At 51.8% G+C, this 23974-nt stretch overlaps 1 protein-coding gene and 1 long non-coding RNA gene across 4 annotated transcripts in view; one reads left to right on the top strand and one right to left on the bottom strand.

Annotated features, from left to right (window-relative positions):
• FGF13 (fibroblast growth factor 13) overlaps positions 1-9987 on the top strand; it is a 193421-nt gene extending 183434 nt beyond the window's left edge. For all 3 annotated transcript variants that reach the window (XM_071442125.1, XM_071442127.1, XM_071442126.1), the window contains 2 exons: positions 7950-8148; positions 8585-9987. In XM_071442125.1, the coding sequence (XP_071298226.1) occupies positions 7950-8148; positions 8585-8721 (336 nt within the window). In that variant the 3' untranslated portion in view covers positions 8722-9987. The remainder of the gene's footprint in view (positions 1-7949; positions 8149-8584) is intronic.
• Positions 9988-18565: 8578 nt separating this feature from the next.
• LOC139597118 (uncharacterized) overlaps positions 18566-23974 on the bottom strand; it is a 35108-nt gene continuing 29699 nt past the window's right edge. Inside the window, exon 4 of the long non-coding RNA XR_011681514.1 lies at positions 18566-18655. This is a non-coding gene — a long non-coding RNA (uncharacterized lncRNA). The remainder of the gene's footprint in view (positions 18656-23974) is intronic.

Genomic DNA, 23974 nt, shown 5'->3' with positions numbered 1-23974 from the left:
GCTCTTCCTCTGCTGCAGACCCCATCCTTCTTCTCCAGTGTCAGCAGAAGCTGCTGCAGGCTGGGGAGGGCTGGGCTGAGCACAGGCTGAGCTCTGCCCCAGGAACACAGGCTGGCACTCAGCAGAGAGCAGAGGGGATCCCTGTGCCATGGACTGACCCAGCTGCACTGGCACAGCCAGGCTGGCACAGCCAGCATCCCCTGCTGGCCCTGCTCCCACAGGAGGGTACAGCACAGGCTGAGCACAGGCTGAGCTCTGCCCCAGGAACACAGGATGGCACTCAGCAGAGAGCAGAGGGGATCCCTGTGCCATGGACTGACCCAGCTGCACTGGCACAGCATCCCCTGCTGGCCCTGCTCCCACAGGAGGGTACAGCACAGGCTGAGCACAGGCTGAGCTCTGCCCCAGGAACACAGGATGGCACTCAGCAGAGAGCAGAGGGGATCCCTGTGCCATGGACTGACCCAGCTGCACTGGCACAGCATCCCCTGCTGGCCCTGCTCCCACAGGAGGGTACAGCACAGGCTGAGCACAGGCTGAGCTCTGCCCCAGGAACACAGGATGGCACTCAGCAGAGAGCAGAGGGGATCCCTGTGCCATGGACTGACCCAGCTGCACTGGCACAGCATCCCCTGCTGGCCCTGCTCCCACAGGAGGGTACAGCACAGGCTGAGCACAGGCTGAGCTCTGCCCCAGGAACACAGGATGGCACTCAGCAGAGAGCAGAGGGGATCCCTGTGCCATGGACTGACCCAGCTGCACTGGCACAGCATCCCCTGCTGGCCCTGCTCCCACAGGAGGGTACAGCACTGTCTTTCTTGCTCTGACTCCTGCTCATTCAGCTGCTCTCCCCAAGAACAGAAAAAGCTCTGTGTGCCTTCTTGATTTTCCTGAGAATTTAGGAGCATCCACTGCAGAAGAGATCATGTCCCTGCTTGTAATTAAACAGAAGGATTTCGAGCTTGCTGCAAACACTGATTAGGTCATTGTTTCAGCCCTTTAAGATAAATGTGCATGAAGTCATGGGTGTCAGCCCAGAGATCTCTTCCATCTCCCCAGCCAGGGCTGCTGCCCTGCACCCAGGAGCAGCAGTGCAGCCCCCTGTGCTCTTAGCAGCCCTGCTGCTCCTCAGAGCCTGGCTGGGCATGGGGAGCCCTGGACTGGGCTGCACAAGTGCCAGGGAGGGTTGAGGACATTCTGCTCAACAGCTGTGTTGGAGAGATTTGACAATGCCAGGATTTGATGTCAATTATAACTGCTAGAAATCTGATTGCAGTGTCTGGCAGGTTATCTATGTAATAATGGATTTGTTATAAAATAGGTTGCTTAGCATCTTTGGGGCTCTCTGCTCTAGTTCTGGGAAAGAAAGCTGTTCAAGCTGCTTTTGCATCCTTCTCCCTTCCTTTAATATTTAAGCTTGGGTACTGACTAATCAGAGGGTCAGAAATGCCATAAAATTGGACTATATTTATCAGAGACAGCTGAAAAGATAGAGAACTTTTCTACAAATGTACAATAGTGTGGTTGAGCAACAAAGTCCATTTTACTTTGTCATAAGACAAATGACTGAAAATACCTCTGTTATGCAACTCAGTGGTGCAGCCGCTTCTTAAATGTTGTGTTTCAGTTCTGGAGATGATAGAGGGAAAAAAAGAATTCAGTGAAGGGTAATGAAAATGATTAAAGGCACTGAGAAACTTTCATATGAGAAGAGATTTTAAAAGATTAGGCCTGCTTAGTTTAGACAAGAGATGAATAAGCAGAGGCACGATGGAGAGATGTGGGGTAATGATGGCACAGAAGGGGCACACTGGGTACTTTTATGTGCTTTTTCCAAAACTAAAAGCTGAGAGTAGAAAGCTGTAAACAAAAAAAAGAGAAGTGTGCATATGACAAAAAACAACAGCAGACACATTTTAAATACGTTTTCCACAGTGCTGGATTTACCTGTGGAAGCTGCTGTGGCAGGGAACAGAGATAATGAGCTTAGGAAAATTATGAAAAGGATTGGCTGCTCTGGGGAGAGCTGAGAGCCTGCTGAGAGGAAAAGGGAGTTCTCTGGTGGTTTCCAGTGGGAGCACGACTGAGCAGCTGGCACAGCCCCAAGGTGATGCTCCAGTGGGCTTGGGGTGTGTGTTCCACACTGATACCTGCACACTGAGGGACTGCTGCAGCTGCCTGGGCTGCTTCAGTGACCTGAGTGCTCCTCCCAAAGCTGCAGAAATTTAAATAGGGTGGGTGCAAGCATTGGAATGTATTAAAATAGGACTTGATCATTCAGAGAATGGCTGAGGTTTCCCTCTACAATGCTTCCAGCATCATCAAGGTAAACATGATGCAGAAGAGAAGAATTTGGGGTAAAGTGGATCTTCTGTCCAAGAGAAGAAATTGGGATAAAGTGGATTTTCTGTCCTTCTTCATACCAAGTAAATTGTATGTCAAAACTTGGGGGGATGTATTAGGACAGGGACCTGTGTTTGACATCTCTGAGGTGGACTCCTGGGCATCTTGCAGAAGTTTTAAGCCCCATTACAGGTTTCTTCCAGCAGGATTAATTTCCTCTGCAGCAATGAGAAGAGTGCCTTCCTTCTGTGTGTGTCATGCCTTAGTTCTCGTGCCCCAGTTAAGGAATGCTTTGGTTAATCAACACAGCTGTAAAGTGAAGCATCACCAAAAGACAGGGGAGCAATAATGTGATTCTGCATAGTTCCTGTCTCAGTTCAATTCCAGCCTTGTTTACAGTCTCTGAGTGGTTTCCCTCGGCTCTCCAGCAGCACATCCTGACGGGCAGAGCACGCTGAGGTGACGCACCCAGCTTTAAATGTTGGTTATTGATGGGCCTAAAGGCCACTGGAAAACCTGGCAAAGATGGAGACTTTTGCTCAACTGAGTCACTGATAAGGGGAGAAAAAGAGTAATGAACAAAATTCACACCTCTGAATCTCTGTATTTGTAATTAATATGTTTTCTACTTTGGTTCATTGTGGGCATTTTTCCCTGAATTTGTGCATTTGGTTTGCTGTGCAAAAGAATGATGTCAAGGGAATCATTAGGGGCTCTTTTCAGTGCTTTTCTCATGTATTCAGAGAATACCCAGTGACAACCTGAAATCTTTCTCTGGAGATCCTGGTTATCCAGCTGCTTCCTTGGGCTCCATTTTACTCTTCACAGAAGCTTTGCACTAAATAATTTCACACAAACCACTGACGGTTTGTGTTTCACTTGATAAATTCCTGCTCATTGCACTAGCAATAAGGAAAATCCATTCTGTGGAGCTGTTTGGGATCATTCTCCAGAAGGCTTTGACTCCCTATCACACCTGTCATTAAGTTATTTTCCTGAATAAATTCAGTGTGTCTTCTCTATATAATTTTTGAACTAATTTTCTTCCTTCAGTTGTTGTATGGCCATTGTTCCCCAAACCAGCTGGTCGTTTGTCTGTAGCAGTTAGTTCAGCCTCCCAGCCCTCCTGAGGGCTTTGGGCTACCTGCAGGGTCTGTGCAAACTCACCTGAGGGTCTGTGCAAACTCACTGCAGAGTCTGTGCAAACTCACCTGCAGGATCAGTGCAAACTCGGCACAAACTCACCTGAGGGTCAGTGCAAACTCACCTGAGGGTCTGTGCAAACTCACTGCAGAATCTGTGCAAACTCACCTGCAAACTCACCTGCAGGATCAGTGCAAACTCAGCACAAACTCACCTGCAGGGTCAGTGCAAACTCACCTGAGGGTCTGTGCAAACTCACCTGCAGGGTCTGTGCAAACTCAGCACAAACTCACCTGCAGGGTCTGTGCAAACTCAGCACAAACTCACCTGCAGGGTCTGTGCAAACTCAGCACAAACTCACCCGAGGGTCAGTGCAAACTCCCCTGCAAGGGCATGGCCAGAGGGATGCTCCTCCCTGAGCTGAGCCAGCCCTGTCCCAGAAGCCCCCAGAGCCTTCTGGAGAAGGGGACAGTCACAGTCCCATGGCCAAAGGGCCCTCCAGGACCTGTGCATGCAGAGCAGGAGCTTTCCCACTGGATCACCAGGACTCCTCAAAACAGGGAAACTCCAGCAGCAAGGGCAGCACGGTGGGGCTGGAACCTGTCTGTGCAAATGTGCTGCTCTGATCCAAAATGCACTGCTGTAAGGGAATTGGCATTTGCCATGGCTGCAGCAAACGCTCCTGGGGGTCAGGAAATCCCGGCTCCGTCAGACTGCTCACACTGGGGATCTGAAAGCTGCTCCTCCTGATAACATGAAAGCTGAAGTGTTCCCATCCTGTGCTGCTGATAGCACTGCACATTACAGGGTGATGGTCCAGAGGATACACCCTGGAACTTCACATGCCAAGATGGGGAAAATCAATCTCTGTTAATATAAAAAGGCAGGCTCACTGGTGCAGAAAATCACTACTCTGGAGCCTTAACGAGACTCCTTCAAAAATTCATGATTATAAAATGGAATCCTGGGCTACATTATAGTTCTGAAAGAAATTGGGATATGGAGGGAAAAAAAATCCAATTTTCATTAAGTGGAGAAAATAAAGGATAAATCCTGTACACAGACATAGTCATTGATCACAAGGAATATAATTACATGCTCAATATATAAGAACATTTTCCAAGTTTTCTAAGTACACAATACTTTTCTTGAATACTTTTCAAAGTTCAGTTCTCCTTTCTTGCTGTTTACTCATGCCTCTAGCACTAAGTCCATCTGAACAAAATCTGTGCTTGTTCTAATAAACTGCTGTAGGGTTTGTTCTATCTGGGATTGACCAATCCCAGAACAATATTTGAACAATCTGGGATTGTTTTAATATCCTGCTGCAGGATATTCAACCTGTGGTGAGAGAAACATTGAACAAACCCAGTCCTGCCCTCATGACTGGAAGAATTTGGTGGTGGCCCCTGCTGATGGTATCCAAGGTGCAAATTGAGTAAATGGCAGAGAGCAAACGTCTTCTCCTGCCCCTGTTCCCTGAGCTTCAGCCACCCCAGCAAGGGGCTCTGAACGCCCTCCTCACACCCAGGCTTCCCCTTGAGGGTGCAGGGAGGCTGAACTCCTGCTCCGGACTCACTGGAAGCACAGAACCATTAACATGCAGCCCTGCAGGGTAGGTGCCTGTGATGCTGATAATTTGGAGGGGGTTTGCCCTCAGATATGTCTTCTGCACAAATACAGCAGGAAGAATTCGAGATTGGCTTTTATGATATTTTAGCTTTCAGGGTTGGCATTCTGTAATGTAGCCTGAATTATTTTAGATGTAATCTAGTCAGCTGCCTGGAAATACAGCTACTCTAAGTGTATAAAAAAGGCCACAAGGCCTTTTTTCCATATTATCATACACCAAATTATTACTTTTTAATTATTTTTCACATGTTCAGTGCAGCTACAGATTTGTTAATGAAGGGACCTTTCAGCAGTTCAGCTGATCAGCTGAAAACCAAGAAGCAGCCCCTGACAGTTCATCTTCCTGCTTGCTTAAGCGTGGCTGAGTCACGACTACAGAGAATCCAGCACTGTCTTTTCCCTTTTATTTATTCATTCATTCATTCAGTGTTAAGGGTGGATGTGTGAGGGGCTTGAGTGACTGCAGTTTATTGTCATGTAGGTGCCATCATCAGTGACTTTTGAGGTAAGCAGAGATGGAAATACTGTTTCACAGAAAGAATTCTTTTAATCTCTATTGTGTCATAATGTATCCATACCAGTGGACTTTCCAGAACTCATCTGCATTGTTTTCATTGCAAGAGGACAGCTGAGAGACAGGAAAAACCCAGCCTTGGAATTGAACACATGTGTTTATACATGTTCCATGGGATTGACTGTGTGAGCTGGGAGGTGTCAGTGTTATTTGGGGCCCTCAGCCCTCTCCTGACTTTAGCAAGCCTTGCTCAGTGTATTGCTGCAGAATTTCCAGCAGAGCTGCCATGCTGGCCAGTCTGCAGCTCTGCACTGGAGCCTGAGTGGGTGTGCTCATGGAAGTGCTGTCCGTGCTCAGCTGGGCTGGCCCTGCCAGGCTCAGAGATGCCCATTCCCACTGGGATGCCCCGTGCTGCCCTTCCTCACTCAGAGCCTCCTGCAGTGCTGAGCAGGGGCTGGCAGGGGCAGGCAGAGCCCTGCAGCCTCTGGGGCTGCCCAGGGGGGATGCCAGGGCACCTTGCTGAGCTGCAGGGCCAGCCTTAGAAAGGGCACAGGGCTCTGGCAGCCCTGGGGATGAGGGGCTCTGCTTTGGGGCACAAACACCTGGGGGGGAATAGGGAATGTGCCAACTTTAGAAAGGGCACGGGTCCCTGGCAGCCCCAGGGATGAGGGGCTCTGCTTTGGGGCCCAAACACCTGGGAGGGAATAGGGAATGTGCCAGCCTTAGAAAGGGCACAGGGCTCTGGCAGCCCTGGGGATGAGGGGCTCTGCTTTGGGGCACAAACACCTGGGGGGGAATAGGGAATGTGCCAACTTTAGAAAGGGCACGGGTCCCTGGCAGCCCCGGGGATGAGGGGCCCAAACACCTGGGGGGGAATAGGGAATGTGCCAGCCTTAGAAAGGGCACGGGTCCCTGGCAGCCCCAGGGATGAGGGGCTCTGCTTTGGGGCCCAAGCACCTGGGGGGAATGTGTCTGGTACCTGGGTGTGTTATGCAGAGGTGTATTTCTGTTTGTCAAGAGAGGATCCAGCCCCTGCAGCTCCTCCAGGCTGCTGCTCACTCTGAGGTGAACCTGAGAGCTCCAGGGGAAATGTTGGGGTTCTGTTTGCAGTCTGACCCTCTGCTGCTGTATATAAGCAGGCCTTTTGTACCCAAACCAGCTCCAAATTACTGTACATAAACCATAATCTGCCAGTGGGAGCACTGTAGTTTTCCATTTTGCTGCTAATTGGATGATATCCTTGCAATAGTCTTTGTTACCATGGCTGGTGCTGGGCAGAGAACAGTGAGGGAAGGCTTTTATGCAGAAATCTCACAAAAATGCAATGACTGTCCCTATTTGACAGCAATTGAAACCAATTGTCAATTAACTAAATAACAACCAATTAGCTTAAAGGAAAAAAAAAAAGAAAATTGCTTGCTTCACATTCTTTGTTGAAGCAAATGCCAGTCAGAGAATGGGAGCTTTTTTCTCTTTCTCTTGTAAAGACAAAATGGCAAAAGATGTGCAGCAAATGCAGAGTGGTGGGTTTCTTTTTTTTTAATACCATCCTTTTCTCACATGAGAATATTTTAGAAACTAGATAGGAATATCTTAAGCTCCTGAGGCATTTAATTTCCTGTGATATTTTAAAATCAAAATTACAATCATTATACAAGCACAATTTTTCCTCCTTTCTTTCACGCTCCTGTGGGGTACTGGCAGCACGAGGGCAGCTCCCCTGCAGCTGGCTGCCTTCACAAGGGGAGGCCAGCAAACATCTGGCTGCTCTGTGGTGCACACTGAGGCACGACTGAGATGGTAACAGAGACCAAACCCTTCCCCTTGCATATTTTGGAGTCCATAGGTGAGATGTTGCCAGAACTCGTAACGTTCAAAGGCCAAAGGAGCTGTTGGGGTTAGGGAGAGAAACCATTTAGCGCTGGCACGGGTGCTCTGCTCAGCTGAGGGCAGCAGGTAATGCACAGAGCTCCCTCTGGGCTCTCCCTGCCTGCAGGGCTGCACCACAGCTGCTCCCCGGGACACGGCTCCGTGCCTGCCTGACATCCATTAGCTGCACCAATCAATAAATCCTCTGACTTTTTACTCATTGTTCACAAAGATCTTATTACATTCTGCTTAGAGCTGCTCACAGCATCATTTCACAGGTTTCAAATTGTGTTACTCCTTTGTTAATACTTGTAGGACCCATGTTTCATAGCTGGATGGTTGAGGATGAGAGGTATGACTTCTAACCATTCAGAAAGCACTGGATGTTGGATGCTTTTTCATTAACTGATGTGAGATTTGCACATATTGATCTGTTGCTTTTTTACAGGAACATTTTACACCTGAATGCAAGTTCAAAGAATCAGTATTTGAAAACTACTATGTGACATATTCCTCAATGATCTACAGACAGCAACAGTCTGGCCGGGGTTGGTATTTGGGTCTTAACAAAGAAGGAGAAATAATGAAAGGAAACCACGTGAAGAAAAATAAACCTGCAGCACACTTTCTTCCAAAACCCTTAAAAGGTAATTGCTTGGGTTTGCTCCATTCATCTGAACTGATACTGTGTTGTGTTTAATTCCTGTGCTTGTATATTTGACATGTCCAGCTGCTTGCATAACCGAGTGTAATGTTCTGTAACGTGGTATTTGTCTCAGCAGAGTTCCAACAGGTTAAATCACAACTACTGACAGTGCTTCTTCTCTGTTTGTCAGGAAATGCTGATTTTTGTCAGCTTAGCTCTGTCCTGCGGGGCTGTGTAAGTGCAGTGGGAGAGGGAGGAGTGGTTTTCCCCTTCAGTAAAATGTCCTTGCACTGAGGAGGGTCTCAGAGGTTCTCAGGGAGTGGTTGAATGGAAGGGCTCTCCCTGCCCTGGGCGTTTGTCTCTCCTTGCACTGCGTGTCAGAGCTGCTTTGCCCCAGCCCCAGCTGTGCTGATGTTCTGCTCTCTCTTGCCTTGCAGTGGCCATGTACAAAGAGCCTTCCCTCCACGATCTCACAGAGTTCTCCAGGTCTGGAAGTGGGACCCCAACAAAGAGCAGAAGCGTTTCAGGAGTGCTAAACGGGGGTAAATCCATGAGCCAGAACGAGTCCACGTAGCCAGGTTGAGGCCAGCCAAGTGCTCTCTAAAGAACCTTACCTCTGGATGCAGTTGAATTCTTACTCGCAGTCTTTCATCCAAACCCTCAGGTGCCCAGGACACGGCACCAGCTCGCATAGGTCACCCGTTAATCAGCCATTAGATCTTCTGGTTGGCAAAGGATAATCCCCAGGCATGTAGAATGTGCTTGTGCACACCACAAGGCAGTGGGACAGCAGCAGACACAGCTGGGGGAAAGCCTCCGAGAAGAAATGTCCAGCTCTTTCTCTCTCTCACTTTTTCTTTCTCTCTTTTTCTCTCTCTCTCCTATGCTTTGTGGAAAACGAAACAAAAACATTTCACAGCATTCACTGCTGATAAGAATTTGCTTTCCAACTCAGAAAAAGACCACTTTTGCTCTTCAAAGGAAATTTTAATGCTTGTATGTTTTATAGGGGCAAACAAAAAACAAATACGTAAACTCTGTTGTTTCCTTGGCTTACCGTTTTATATCTAAGGCTTGATAAAAAAAAATGTATCCTTTAATTTGGAATAGTGCAACTTTTTGATTTCTGAACTCCAATGGGTCTTTAAAGCTATGTCTTTAAAAAAAATAATTCAAAATTCAGGGTTGGAACTGAGAGTTGGTGTCTCAGGCTCAAGCAAACAGTGTTCTTGTGGTTTTAAACACAATGAAATATAAATTTTTATAGATTTGTAGTTTCTGGTAAAGTTCTTGTGCTAACCCCAGTCTGTAGGAATTGAGTTGTTTTGTCATCCCAAGTGGAAGTTAACAGAAAGGGATAAAATTATCCTCCAGTGTAGATTTCTCTTAATTCCATTTTGTGTGTCATGTTAAACTATCGTTGTGGCTTCTTTTCTAAAGACAGAAACTGTGGAATTAAGGTGACTTAATTTTTTTATAAGAAACGTCTTATTTGTAAAAGTCCTTTCACTGTAACGGGCACGTGAATATTGTGTAGGAGGAAGCGTTAGGACAGGCCACCCCTAAACAACATATACTTATACTGCTATTGGAAACAATCCTTTAAAAAATGTAGTTAGGTTTCCATTTAGGTCATCATGTCTGTTGCATGGGAGAAAGTTGGAATATTGGCATAGAGTTGCATGATGTGTCAGATTTTGTGCATTAATCATCGTTGGATTCTGTGCTCCAAAACTGAATTAGTTCTGTGCAGGCAGCTTTCTGCCTGGTACAAAAAAGTTGTTTATTATTTGTTGTATACACAACCATGCACTGAATAAACTATTTATATTAAGATGTACTTTTTAAAAAAGCTTGTTTGATTGTATGCTGTACATCCATGGTTAATTTGAAGGGAAAAGGGTCGGCAATTAAATTATAAAGTTACAAAATGTTCAAAATTAATTGTAATTAATGTTCAAAATCTTTCTGTGTGACGGTCATTCCCTGTAACGCCATACATACAGAAATTCAAACTTTCTTTGCTTTTGGGCGTTGTCAGAGCTGGTCCTGCGTGTGCCCAGCTGAGATACTCAAACACAGCCACACTTGGTGTCTCCAGGCCTTGGGAATGAGCTCTGAGCTGAGCTGGGCTGAGCTGGGCTGAGCTGAGCTGGGCTGGGCTGAGCTGGGCTGAGCTGGGCTGAGCTGAGCTGAGCTGGGCTGAGCTGGGCTGAGCTGGGCTGAGCTGGGCTGTGCTGAGCTGGGCTGAGCTGGGCTGAGCTGGGCTGAGCTGGGCTGAGCTGGGCTGTGCTTCTGGCCCCAGAGCTGCCCCTCTGTGCCCTGAGCCACCCCTGCTCCCTGTGTGCCCCCTCTGGCAGCTCCAGCCCTGCTGGATGGAGGCTCAGCACACCTGGGGATGCTCAGCACATCCGGGGATGCTCAGCACATCTGGGGGATGCTCAGCACATCTGGGGATGCTCAGCACACCTGGGGGATGCTCAGCACACCTGGGGGAAAGCATCTCTCTCTCCTGCCTTTTCTCTCTGCAGAAAAACTTTCCAGGAAAACTTTGCTCATCTGCAGCATCCAGGCAGCTCTGATAGGGGAGCTTCACTGGTCAGGGTGTTCCAAGAAGTCCTAGCAGGGACAAGTTTTCATCCTGGGTGGCTGAAGAACCAGTTCTGGAAGAAAATAGAATGGAAATGGAGGCAAAAATCTGCCCTTAAATGTTAGGCTGAAATGCAAGTGAGACGTTTTGTTGTCTGCTCTGTGTTCCTCCCACCTGACCGAGCTGGAATTAAAGCAGCTTTAAGGTCAGGGCTGAGGGAGGAGGGGAGGAGATTGTTTCAGATCAAACCTCCAGATTCGTTGTTTCATGGCAAATAGCAAGTGAGGAGCTCTGGCCTGCTCTTAGAGGGGCCAGGCTTCCCCAGCTCACCCCTTTCCATAGGGTGAAGGAAGTGGGAGCACATCCAGACTGCAGAAATCCTTAACAAACTGAAGATGTGGACATGATTGCTCCAGAGGTTCTGATGACTCAGTGGGTCTGGAACATCTCTGCCCTTCAACTAAATGTGGGATGTCCTTGGGGAATATTTCAGCACCCATAAATTAGAAAGTTACACAGATTTTCTTCTGGATAATACCTTCATTTGAGACATCTGCTAAATGTTGGGGAAATGCCAGTTTGGATGCTGGCCTATCAGAGCACAGAGGCACTGGCAAAGCTCCTCTGCTGTGCCACAGAGTGGCAGAGGGCAGGAAGATGCACACCTGGAGTAAGGAAAAGCCCAGGGGCTGCTGTGGCTCCAAGCCCAAAGCTCCTGTGAGCACCGAGCACCTGCAGAACGGGGTCCTGGGCCCTCCTGGCATTGCCAGGGCTGGGGATGCCTTCACCTGCCCCTTGTCCCGTGCCTGCCCCTCCAGCAGCGCTGCCCACCCGCTCCCAGCAGCCTCTGACCCAGCTGGGCTTCACCTGGCAGAGCCCAGAGCCCTCAGGGCTGGCAGAGAAGCCCACCCCAGCCAGGAGCAGGGCAGCCCTGCAGGCAGGAGCACGGCCCTCACTGCTGCCTTGGGAGCCCCGGCAGAGCTGCCTCTTCAGGGGCCTTGCAGGGCCCCAGCCCTGCTGCTTGGCCTGCCTTGGGGCTGAGGCAGAGAGGGGAGAGCTGCTCTCTGTACACAGAGACCTTTGTTGCTTCTCAGTTTGATTTCCCTCATGCTACCTCAGCATGGTTGTGTCTCTGTGGCCTCTTGCTCAGCCCCATTCCTTGCTGGCACGATGGAAGCAGCTCAGTGCCAGCCTGGGCTGTGCCCAGGGGAGCCCAGGGAGGAGCAGAGCCCCTGCAGCCGCCCTGCAGCTCCTCCTGCAGCCCCTCCTGCAGCCCCTCCTGCAGCCCCTCCTGCAGCCCCTCCTGCAGCTCCTCCTGCAGCTCCTCCTGCAGCTCATCCTGCAGCCCCTCCTGCAGCTCCTCCTGCAGCTCATCCTGCAGCTCATCCTGCTAGCTCAGGGATGCTGTGGCACACCCAGGGATGCTGTGGCACCCCCAGGGATGCTGTGGTGCCCAGGGATGCTGTGGCACACCCGGGGATGCTGTGGCACACCCAGGGATGCTGTGGCACACCCAGGCTCTCCCAGCTGAGCCCAGGGGCAGCCAGGCCTGGCAGAGCTCTGCTGTGTCTGAGTATCTCTGTGTGAGAGCAGGGCCAGCTCCATGGGGTTTGTGTGTCCCTGACATCTCCTTGACCAGGAACTTTTGCAGGACAGAATCTGTACGTAACAACCTCCTATCTTCTAATAAATAATTCTCTCTTAAACAAACTCTCCTGTCTGGGCTCTGGTTTTTATCACTGCAGACTTTGTAAGGGCTCTCAGCTCCAGCAGCAGCAGTACCACACCATGGCTTAGCTTTCCCTGGGACAGAGACCCTCAGGATTAGAATTCTCCTTTCCCTGTCCCGAACCAGAGAGGGGCAGCTTGAGTGGTCAGCCCAAGGCCAGCAAAGATGGGTGTTCCAGTTTTCTGGACCCTCAGCATGCTGGATGAAGGACACAAGGTGTGATGTGTTTTACCAGCTCAGAGAATGGCTGCTCTAAATGCTGCAACTCACTTTCCTCCTTGATGTAATACCAAGACAAAAATGACATATAAGTACAGTAGAAAGCCTATTTACAATAAATTCATTTCTTAGGGAAAAGCCCTGCCTTGCAATTTCTCCTGAGTGACTCCAGCTTTGGCCTTTTTTCAGAAATTTCTGGGGACATGTCCTTGACAACAAGAAATTTCCAATTCACAGGGTAAGTTTTTAAGACACTCTCTCCCCAGGCATGAGTGAGCCAAGCTGGTCGTGCCTTTTGGAGAGCAGGTCCTGAAATGAGCTGGGCTTGCTGCTGTACAATGGTTTTATTGCTGAGCAGCTCCAGTGGCAGATCTCACCCTGCTTTGAGGACACACCACATCACTTTGGGGGACACTCAGTCACCTTCTGCAGCTCCTCTCAAGGAAACGTTGAAATATTAAAGGAAAACCCAAATTTGAAACACATTTTACATTAATCAGAAAAATTGATGTAATAAATTATTCTATTTCATCAGGAATTAGGAGACAACTTACAGGGTTCCCTTCAAAGATCATTATTAATGATTTGAAATTCAAGAGTCTTTTATACCACGTATGGAAAATTACTTTCAAGCACTCGTAGGCCTGGCTTTTTCCCCAGTTATGTTTGGCCATTCTCACCCAAACCCAGCAGCTGGAGGGGCAGGGTGAACGCTCTCATTTCCAGGGGGCTCAGCCCTGAGCTCTCACACTCCTCTGAGCTGTCTGCAGGCACAGGACAGGGGCACAGGGCCCATCACAGCCGCGCTCAGAGCAAGGAGGGAGAAATGTCCTGTGAGGAAAAGGACAGGGCAGGGAAGGGAAGGCAAAGAGGGGCTGGGGGCCCAGGGCTGGGCAGGGGGCACGTTCTGCATGGGCAGCAGCAGAGCTGGACGAGAGAGCACACAGGCACTGCCCAGATCTGTGCTCAGAGCTCAGGGAGCCAGGCAGCCTCAGAGCTCAGCACAGACCCTGCTCAGGCTGCAGCTCCCTGCTGCCTTGAAGAGCCTTTATCTACACCAACATTTCACTCTGCTGCTGAAGAACCTTGGACACTGCCTCATGCACGAGTATGTAACAGTTCATCTAGGAAATACTTTAGATAACAAAATCAACTGGTTCAGAACTTAATTAATCCTGTTTTCTTCCCAAATGGTTTCCTTCAAATGGTACTTGAAATAGTTTTACTTTCCCCCATTGTCTCTCTAATATACTGATGAACTTTTCCTTCTGAGCTTCTCCTTGTTTTAATTGTCTGCTCATCCAACCATTCCTTCTGATAATTAAGCAAGGTAATAATATAGAGTAATCTTTAAAAATTAAACTTCTTTTCTTGTTAATCAAAAGCAGAACTTTCATTGCTGTTTAAAGGTGTGGGTTTTTTTTTACTTTCTTAATTTAAAAGAACAATTACTGCATTTGGAAGTAGTGGCAACACTTGAGAACCCACCTGCCACAGAGCTGGTGAAATTATTTTACATTAACCGCAAAGGTTTTGCATTAGATAACATAATGAGATTTTTCTAGCGAGTTTCAATCAGCAGATCTCACAATCACATAATTGGGGTGGACAGAGCAAAGCAAAGAGCCAAGGAAATCCTAGAGCAGGCAGGATTATGGGTGCTGCTCTTGCCAGCTCCAGATCAGCAGCAAAGACAGAACCTTTCCATTCTCAGCACAGCAGAACCCTTCCATTCTCAGCACAGGCTGAGAACCCTTCCATTTCCAGCAAAGAGAGAACCCTTCCATTTCCAGCAAAGAGAGAACCCTTCCACCAGACACATCCTTCCATTCTCAGCACAGGCAGAACCCTTCCATTCTCAGCACAGGCTGAGAACCCTTCCATTTCCAGCACAGCAGAACCCTTCCATTCTCAGCACAGGCTGAGAACCCTTCCATTTCCAGCAAAGAGAGAACCCTTCCACCAGACACATCCTTCCATTCTCAGCACAGCAGAACCCTTCCACCAGACAGGCAGCAGCCCACTCAGGGTTTCAGTTCTGCTGAGGAGGAAAATGTGTTAAGCACACTGAAATCTGCTAAATACACACACAGACACACACAAATATGCACAGAAGATACAGACACACATAAACACATGCACAGATTGTGGATGGATGGATGGATGGATGGATGGATGGATGGATGGATGGATGGATGGATGGATAGACAGACAGACTAGATAGAGCTGCATCCAGCAGTCCATGTTTGCATGTGAAGGCCCCTGGCAAACAGGCTGAGGGTGGGAGGGAGCTGCTGGGGACAGGGCAGCACCAGCAGGCTCCAGGAGCCCCCTGAGCTGTGCAGCAGGCTCAGAGCTCACAGCAATCCCCCTGGCAAGGCAGAGAGCTGGCACACACTGAGGAGATGGAAACCCTGCCAGCCTTGTTCATGGAAGCACCTCCAAGAGCCAGACACTCCCCTGGGTACGGCCTGAGCCCTCTGAGAGCAGCAGGGGAACAAGCAGGGAGGGGAATTGCTCAGCCATGGCATCAAAGGGGAAAGCAGACTCAGTCCCTTGGCCACAGCCAGAGGGAGAGGAGGCAGTGCTGAACTTCACTAAAAGCTGCACAAAGATCTCCAGTCCTTGAAGGCTGCCGTGGAAATGCAGAAGGGTCTAAGCAGCTGACAGAGATTACAGAGCTGGATGGAGCTTGCCAGGCAAAGGTTAATCACCAGAAGGGTCAAAGGAAATTAAAAGTATATGTGCAAGAGAGTGCTGGAAGAGAGACTAGGCCTGGGAATAACCATGAGTGGGATGGCATTAATGATGACTCAAAAGTGGTGAAAAACTTACTCAAAGCTGGGCTGCCCACAGACCCAGGCACCACCTCGGCAGCAGGAGCCTTCATGAAATGCCAACAGGAATCCCAGGCACCAGCTCTGAAGCCCTGGGGCTGATCTCTGCTCTGACTGCCCAGAGCCCAGGCTCAGGCACTCCCTGCCCTCTGCAGAACATTTGTGTCCCAGCAGGGCAGGCACAAGGAGTGAGCCCAGCAGCCTGGGCATCCTGGAGCACACAGCTGAGTGCCAGGGCAGCAGTGCCAGGGCAGCAGTGCCAGGGCAGCAGGGCCTGGGCAGCAGGGCTGGAGCAGCAGGGCTGGAGCAGCAGTGGCTTTCACTGCTCTATTTACTGCCCAAACCTGGGGCTAAACCCATGCAGTTTCTGTAAATCCAGGAGGAAAGCACAGAGCTGTACTCTGGGTTTGTGCTGGTTCACATCAGCAGTGGGGACAGAGCTCTGCCAAACCCCTCCTGTGTGCCCAGAGGGCTCTGGGCTGGGAACCCTCAGCAGAACCAGCCAGGAGCTCAGCAGCAAACGTTCCCCTGCCTCACAAGTTCTGCTAGAACAAAAACCTCCTCATCCAAACAGCTCCAGGATCACCTGCCCCTTTAAAAAGCAAATGCTGTGCTATTAAACAAGGCGATGTGTGCCTAAAAGTGCATGAAAAAGAGAGGGCATGGGTAAAAAAGGAAAGGCAAAACATTTTAGGCATGAAAGACAATTGCACATAAATCACTTTTAAAGCCCTTGTTTGTTTAAAATCCAATCTGAAGGCCAAAGTGGAACACCGGAGCTGCAGATTACAGGGAGACCTCTGGACAGCGTGGCCCTCCTTGCTGCACTGCACCTGGCAAGAGGCAATGAGGAAGGGAAACAAGGAAATCTGTCTCTTTTGGAAAGCTGATAAAGAGATAAATTAATTAGATCGAATAATTGTAGAATAAGCGTTTTCTCCTTGCTCTATAATAATGAGGGGATGAACGGGATGGGGAGGCAGCTCAGCTGTGCACAGCTGGGAGCCGAGGCTGGGCAGGGGATCTGAGCTGCTCTGGCTCATCTGCCTTAACAGGAGATTCACTGGGCTCAGCACACCTGGAATTAGACCTTGCTCTGGCCTTGCTCTGTCTCCTGCCTGCAGGAGGCCAGCACAAAATGCAGTGCAGTACAACCCCACATTATGCTGTCCCCAGCTCTCTCACTGCTCTCAGAAAATGGCCCAGCCAGGGCTGTGATAGGGAAAATGTGCTGTTCCTCACCTGTGTTAATGCAGCAGGCTTTGGGGCAACCATTCCAGCTCTTTGTGCATTCTCCACCAGCAGCCCAAGAGGGTGGGAGGGTGAAATCCCCTGCAAGAACCAGCCCTGGCCTCAGTGGCCGAGCTCTCATTGGAGCAGGACCATGATGTGCTCTCAGGAAGGTGCTGTCAGACCTCTCAGGGAGGGCTGCTTTGTAAGGAACCATGATATTTAAACCCTGTGACCTTTTACAAAGTGTAAGATCTGGCTTAAAGGGCAGCCTTCCTCAAATAAATGACTCTGAAACCTCTTCGGTCAGATTTTTTTTAAAAAATCGATAATAGAAAGACATCACATTATTTTACTATGAGAAGATTAATCATTAATATCTTGCAATTGAGTTGCAAGCTGCCTTTATTTATGATGTGTTTGTACAGCACCATGCACATCCTTATCTATTATCCAGACCTCAAGGAGTTACTTAGCGCAAATCAATGCAATTTATCGATTAAATTATATAAATACTCTTGGAATTTGGCAAGTGAAAGTTTCCATAGCCCTTCTCAGGTCTCTCATTTATGGGCTGGGAGCTGGCAAATGATAACCTGAAGCAAGCCAAGGAGGCTGGTGAGCCCAGCATGGGCTCCTTGTCTGCCTGAGCTCTCCTGCAGCCCTGCTGGTGCTCCTGCTGCTGGGGCAGGGCTGCAGGGCATCGCTCTCCCAGGTAACAGCACAGGAGGAAACGGCCTCAGGTTGCACCAGGGAGGTTTAGACTGGGTTTTAGGAATGCTTTCTTCATGGAAAGCATTTATCCTGCCCAGAGCAGCTGCCCCTGCATCCCTGGCAGTGCCAAGGCCAGGCTGGGCAGGGCTGGGAGCACCTGGGACAGAGGGAGCTGCCCCTGCCATGGCAGGGACCTGGACCAGAGGAGCTTTACGGCCCCTTCTGGGGTTCTGTGCTTTCCTACCCTTCCACCTGGCTGCTGCTGCTGGTCTGTGCCCTGGGAAGTGCTTTGGGCCCCTGTGTGGGCAGGCAGCAGCTGCCCACTGCACTCCTGCCCTGGCAGCGCCCAGGGCCCCTCCAAAGCCAGCAAATAAATCCTGAGTGCTCAGGGATCATCAGCTCCTGAGCATCTGAGGCTGAACATCCCAGAGTAATTGACATTCTTCACTGAATCTTCCTGTGCCTCTGCTCCTTATCTATAAAGTGATGATGTTCCTCCCCTGCCTTACTGGGCTGCACAGAGACAAATTAATTAACAGTTTGCATGCAGAATAAACAAACATGACTGGAGTAATGAGTGCCACAGAAAAAACCCCAAACACCAAGAGCAAAGACTATTTCATCCTCTTCATAACAGTGAAGATGAGCAGGATACAGCAAACAGGAGCTGGGGCCACATGCTGAAGGACATAAAGAAAACAGATTTTTGAATTGCTGCTCCCCCACAGAGACAGGGCCCCCTTCAGCAAACAGCATTTGATCTGTAATGAGCCATCCCTGGCAGCCCAGGAATGGTGCTGCAGGTCAGGATAAGGCTTCTCCCACCCCTTGCATGCTTGGCTTTGGAGTTGGGCCACCGTAACAGAAACTTGCCTGTTAGCTTTTATAACTTACTAGAAGCTTAATAAAGCTTATGGAGTTTATCTGTATTATCAGCTGGGCAGAACCATGCCCTCTGAAAGTGCTTTTGTTAAATGTGCAGTGGTTCAAGTTATCCTGACAAATGCAAAACAAAGATCTTACATAATTCACTGCAACTGCAAAGATAAAATTTTACATGTCATAACAACACGTATCAAAAGAATTATGTAAAACTCACCCATAATTTAAAACATCACAGGGGTGGCTCCATAATCAGGGCAAGGTCTGTGCCAGGCTCCTTGTGGAAGCTGGAACTCAGTGCCAGAGCCTGAAAGCACAGGGGTGACAGGAGGTGAGGGACTGTCCTGGCACTGTGCTGGCTCTGGTCCCTCCTGGGGCCTGGCAGGGCTCTGTGCCCAGCTCTGGTCACTGCTGGGGCCTGGCAGGGCTCTGTGCCCAGCTCTGGTCATTCCTGGGGCCTGGCAGGGCTCTGTGCCCAGCTCTGGTCCCTCCTGGGGCCTGGCAGGGCTCTGTGCCCAGCTCTGTCACTCCTGGGGCCTGGCAGGGCTCTGTGCCCAGCTCTGGTCACTGCTGGGGCCTGGCAGGGCTCTGTGCCCAGCTCTGTCCCTCCTGGGGCCTGGCAGGGCTCTGTGCCCAGCTCTGGTCACTGCTGGGGCCTGGCAGGGCTCTGTGCCCAGCTCTGGTCATTCCTGGGGCCTGGCAGGGCTCTGTGCCCAGCTCTGGTCCCTCCTGGGGCCTGGCAGGGCTCTGTGCCCAGCTCTGTCACTCCTGGGGCCTGGCAGGGCTCTGTGCCCAGCTCTGGTCACTGCTGGGGCCTGGCAGGGCTCTGTGCCCAGCTCTGTCCCTCCTGGGGCCTGGCAGGGCTCTGTGCCCAGCTCTGGTCACTGCTGGGGCCTGGCAGGGCTCTGTGCCCAGCTCTGGTCATTCCTGGGGCCTGGCAGGGCTCTGTGCCCAGCTCTGGTCCCTCCTGGGGCCTGGCAGGGCTCTGTGCCCAGCTCTGGTCCCTCCTGGGGCCTGGCAGGGCTCTGTGCCCAGCTCTGTCACTGCTGGGGCCTGGCAGGGCTCTGTGCCCAGCTCTGTCCCTCCTGGGGCCTGGCAGGGCTCTGTGCCCAGCTCTGGTCCCTCCTGGGGCCTGGCAGGGCTCTGTGCCCAGCTCTGTCATTCCTAGGGCCTGGCAGGGCTCTGTGCCCAGCTCTGGTCACTGCTGGGGCCTGGCAGGGCTCTGTGCCCAGCTCTGGTCCCTCCTGGGGCCTGGCAGGGCTCTGTGCCCAGCTCTGGTCACTGCTGGAGCCTGGCAGGGCTCTGTGCCCAGCTCTGGTCATTCCTGGGGCCTGGCAGGGCTCTGTGCCCAGCTCTGTCCCTCCTGGGGCCTGGCAGGGCTCTGTGCCCAGCTCTGGTCACTGCTGGGGCCTGGCAGGGCTCTGTGCCCAGCTCTGTCCCTCCTGGGGCCTGGCAGGGCTCTGTGCCCAGCTCTGGTCACTGCTGGGGCCTGGCAGGGCTCTGTGCCCAGCTCTGTCCCTCCTGGGGCCTGGCAGGGCTCTGTGCCCAGCTCTGGTCACTGCTGGGGCCTGGCAGGGCTCTGTGCCCAGCACTGGATGTGGCCTCCACCCTGCTGAGCCCCTTCCCATGGACATGCCCTGGGACTGAGGCTTTGGCAGGCAGGGGTTGGCAAGTCTGGGCCTTGTGCACTGGAATGCAGCTCAGGGAGAGCTCTGGGTGCCACAGGGACACCAGGGCCACCCTCCACCTGTCCCCTGCCACCCTGGCAGCCAGGGAGAGACCTTGGCACAAACACTGCTGGGACCTCTTAACGTCTTCTCCTCCACCAGCTCGTGTGCTCAGCTGAGCTCAGCAGGAATTGAAGAGAGGAGATGAGAAGTGCATGGCAGGGAACAACTTTGTGACATGCAACATTAAAGGAGGAGAGAGAAGAGTTCTTATTTAGACTTGTCAAGTCTCCACTGCTCCCAAAGGAGATGACCTACTTGGAGAATTAAGAATTCACCAGGAAATGGGGTTCAGGATTCAGGAGACAGTCCTCCCTCTAAATCCAAACTTGTGTTGTGAAACCCCAGCGTTGGCTCTGCCTAGGCCTGACATGGTCCTGCATTATTGGAGTTACCAGCACTCTCCTCCTGCCCTGGCTCCTGGTGTCTCTTGGGCTCTCCTTGGTGTGTTGCAGGTGGTGCTGAGCTGCAGCAAAGGCCTTGCTCAGAGGGGCTCCAGGGCTGCTGCAGCTGAGGGATCTTCCCAAGGCAAAGCCCAGGCAGTGCCAGGCCCTGGTGCCCCTGCAGGGTGGGCACTGGACAAAGGACTCAGGCCACAGCCCTCCCTCTCCTCTGGATTCACAGGAAGGGGCTGATGGCATCAAACCGGAGGGGTTCCTGCAGAGAGGGAGCTGGGAGGAGGGCAGTGGAACAAAGGGGAATGTCTCACTGCAGAGGGGCACTGGGATTAACCAGGGCCCGTGGGGACATGCCTGGAGAGAGAAAACTCTGCTCTGGGAGTGGCATTTTAGGTACTAAAAAAGGGCTTGGAAAGGTTTCTCAGGTGTGGGGTGTGGGCAGGGAGGAAAGGATGTTTAACTGATCTATTTGGACTCTGGTAACTAAAGAGACACCAAGCTTGGAGATCTTTCCAGCTTAGAATTTGTTGGTTTCAGCTGCCAGGTTAACAGCCTGAGAAGTGGGTGGTTCCACAGTGCTGGGAAGGAAAACAGGGGAGAAGGTGCTGAGATGCTTGAAAATCTGGCAGTGCCCAGCTGGCAGTGTCTGTCCCAGACCTCAGCACCTCAAACACCAGGGCTCTGCTATGCAGATGTTGGAAACATCTGTGCACCACAGGCTGCCACAAACCTGAGCAGGGAGAATCTCCAGACAGGGCTCCCTTTCCCAAAGCTTGCCAAGAGCAGGAGCCAAACCAGCCCTGTGGCACCTGCTAAGCCTGGACTCTGCTGCTGCCAGTCCTGTGTGCTCGCTGCTCTCCTGCAGGCTCCTCACAGTTCCTGGATCCCCCCGCCCCAAAACTGTGGCACTGGGTAAAAAGAAAGCATGAAAACCAGAAGCACTGAAGTCACTGCTGAAATTCTGGTTCTCCAAGAAAAGGAGAAAAACTGGACAAAACTCTACTAAATGCATTCAAATACATAAGTAGATCCTAATTTTCTTATTTTTAAGCTTCTGACTTTTTAGTGTATTTGTCTGACCTCATGGTTTGTGATCTAGCAGCTCAGGTGTCTTGGTGCCTGGATTTGTGCTAACAGAACACTACAACACTACATCTGGCCATGGGAAAGCATCCTCTAACTACAGGCACCATGGCCATAACAGCAAAAAATAAACATCTGCCCATTACAGGTTCCAGAGCTCACTGGACAGAACTGAGCTCCACTCCAAAAGATGCAAAAGGAGAATGAGGGAGCAGGGTAAGAGGATTCATCAGTCCCTGTGAATATTTATGGACAGGTCAGAAGTTAGCAAGCCCAGCTGAAATTGATGGGGTTTTCTCCATCAGCCTCAGCACTCTCAGCTTGGGGATTCCCTGAGCATTGTCCCAGCCCTCGCTCCTTCCCCAGCACTGGAAGCTGTCCCAGGCCTCTCCCAGCCCCGAGAGCACCTGGAGCCAGCTGGCACCGGCCGTGTCCCGGAGCAGGGCCCGGGATGGGCTGGGGGCTGAGCCGGCACTTCCCCGGAGCTGGGAGAGAGCTGCTCCGGGTCAGAGACAGAGAGACACAGAGAGAGACAGAGAAACAGAGAGAGAGAGAGACAGACAGGCAGACAGAGAGAGCCGCTGCGATGTCAGAGCCGCTCCGGGCCCCGCGCTGGGTCAGAGACAGACACAGACAGACAGACAGACAGACAGAGACAGTGGGAGCCGCTCCGGGCCCGCGCTGGTTTCCCCAGCAACAGCGATGGCAGAAGGAGCAGAAAACACCCTTCGGAACCTCTCCTTCCCTGTAAACATGTTTTCCCTCTTGTTCTCCCGCAGCCTGAGTGCAAATCTGCAGACACACACACTCCTGCCCGAGGGAGGAAAGGCTTGGTTGCTGTGCCTGTTCCTTGCTTTGCTTCAGTTCTGAAGATGAAACAAAAAGCAGGAGTCGGTACGATCAAAACTGAGCAATCTGAGACCTCCACACACGTGTTTAAAGCAGGGAAAGTGAGAGATGTTGCAATCATTTTTAAATCAAAGGGTGACTATTGGCAATCCCTTATAAACATATCCACTGTGCTGCAAAGATCAATTGAACTGCAGGTCCCGGCTCCGGGCCGCAGCAGAGCCGTGAGTTACACACAAGCCAACAAGGAGAATCACCAGCAATGCAGAGAATCTGTACTTGGGGAACATCCCTCTCTGGCCTCAGGGCCGTATTGTGTGAGCAGAAGGGCTGGGATTGCCGGTGGAGACCGCCTTGTTTTCCTCCTTCTGCTCCTCTTTCTGCCCCTGGAGAAAAGCTGCGTCTGCAGCTCCTTCCCGGCTGCAGCTGCCTCCCGTCTGCACGGGAACCGACATCCCTCGGTTATCCTCGCTGCCTCTAAAAATAGCGCGGGGAAACCCGCCCGAGATCAAAGCGGTGCCTGGCAGAGCGGCCGCGGCTCCAGAGCGGCACAAACCGCACGGCCTGGCACGGCCTGGCACGGCCTGGCACGGCCTGGCACAAACTGCACAGAATGGCACGGCCTGGCACAGCCCGGCACAAACCGCACAGAACCACACAGCCTGGCACAAACCGCACGGCCTGGCACGGCCTGGCACAAACCGCACAGAACGGCACGGCCTGGCACAGCCCGGCACAAACCGCACAGAATGGCACAGCCTGGCACAAACCGTACGGCCTGGCACGGCCTGGCACGGCCTGGCACAAACCGCACAGAACGGCACGGCCTGGCACAGCCCGGCACAAACTGCACAGAATGGCACGGCCTGGCACAAACCGCACAGAACGGCACGGCCTGGCACAAACCGCACAGAATGGCACAGCCTGGCACAAACCGCATGGCCTGGCATGGCCTGGCACAAACTGCACAGAACGGCACAGCCTGGCACAAACCGCACAGAATGGCACGGCCTGGCACGGCCTGGCACAAACCGCACAGAACGGCACGGCCTGGCACGGCCTGGCACGGCCTGGCACAAACCGCACGGCCTGGCACGGCGTGGCACAAACCGCACAGAACGGCACGGCCCGGCACGGCCTGGCACAAACCGCACAGAACAGCACGGCCCGGCACGGCCTGGCACAAACCGCACAGAACGGCACGGCCTGGCACAAACCGCACAGAACGGCACGGCCTGGCACGGCCTGGCACAAACCGCACAGAACGGCACGGCCCGGCACGGCCTGGCACAAACCGCACAGAACGGCACGGCCTGGCACAAACCGCACAGAACGGCACGGCCTGGCACGGCCTGGCACAAACCGCACGGCCTGGCACGGCCTGGCACAAACCGCACAGAACGGCACGGCCCGGCACGGCCTGGCACAAACCGCACAGAACGGCACGGCCTGGCACGGCCCGGCACGAACCGCACAGCGGGGACACGAGGGGACAGGGGGAGAGGAGGAGGAGGATGAGGAAGAGAGGAATCTCCCTCCTGCCCTGCCCGGCCCTGGGCTCCGCGGGAA

This window comes from Agelaius tricolor, unplaced genomic scaffold, assembly GCF_023055355.1.
Source record: "Agelaius tricolor isolate 1412-34295 unplaced genomic scaffold, bAgeTri1.0.p SCAF_17, whole genome shotgun sequence".
NCBI classification, from domain to species: Eukaryota; Metazoa; Chordata; class Aves; order Passeriformes; family Icteridae; genus Agelaius; species Agelaius tricolor.
Note: the sequence above shows the minus strand (reverse complement) of the source record. Positions and strands in the feature narration are given on the sequence as shown.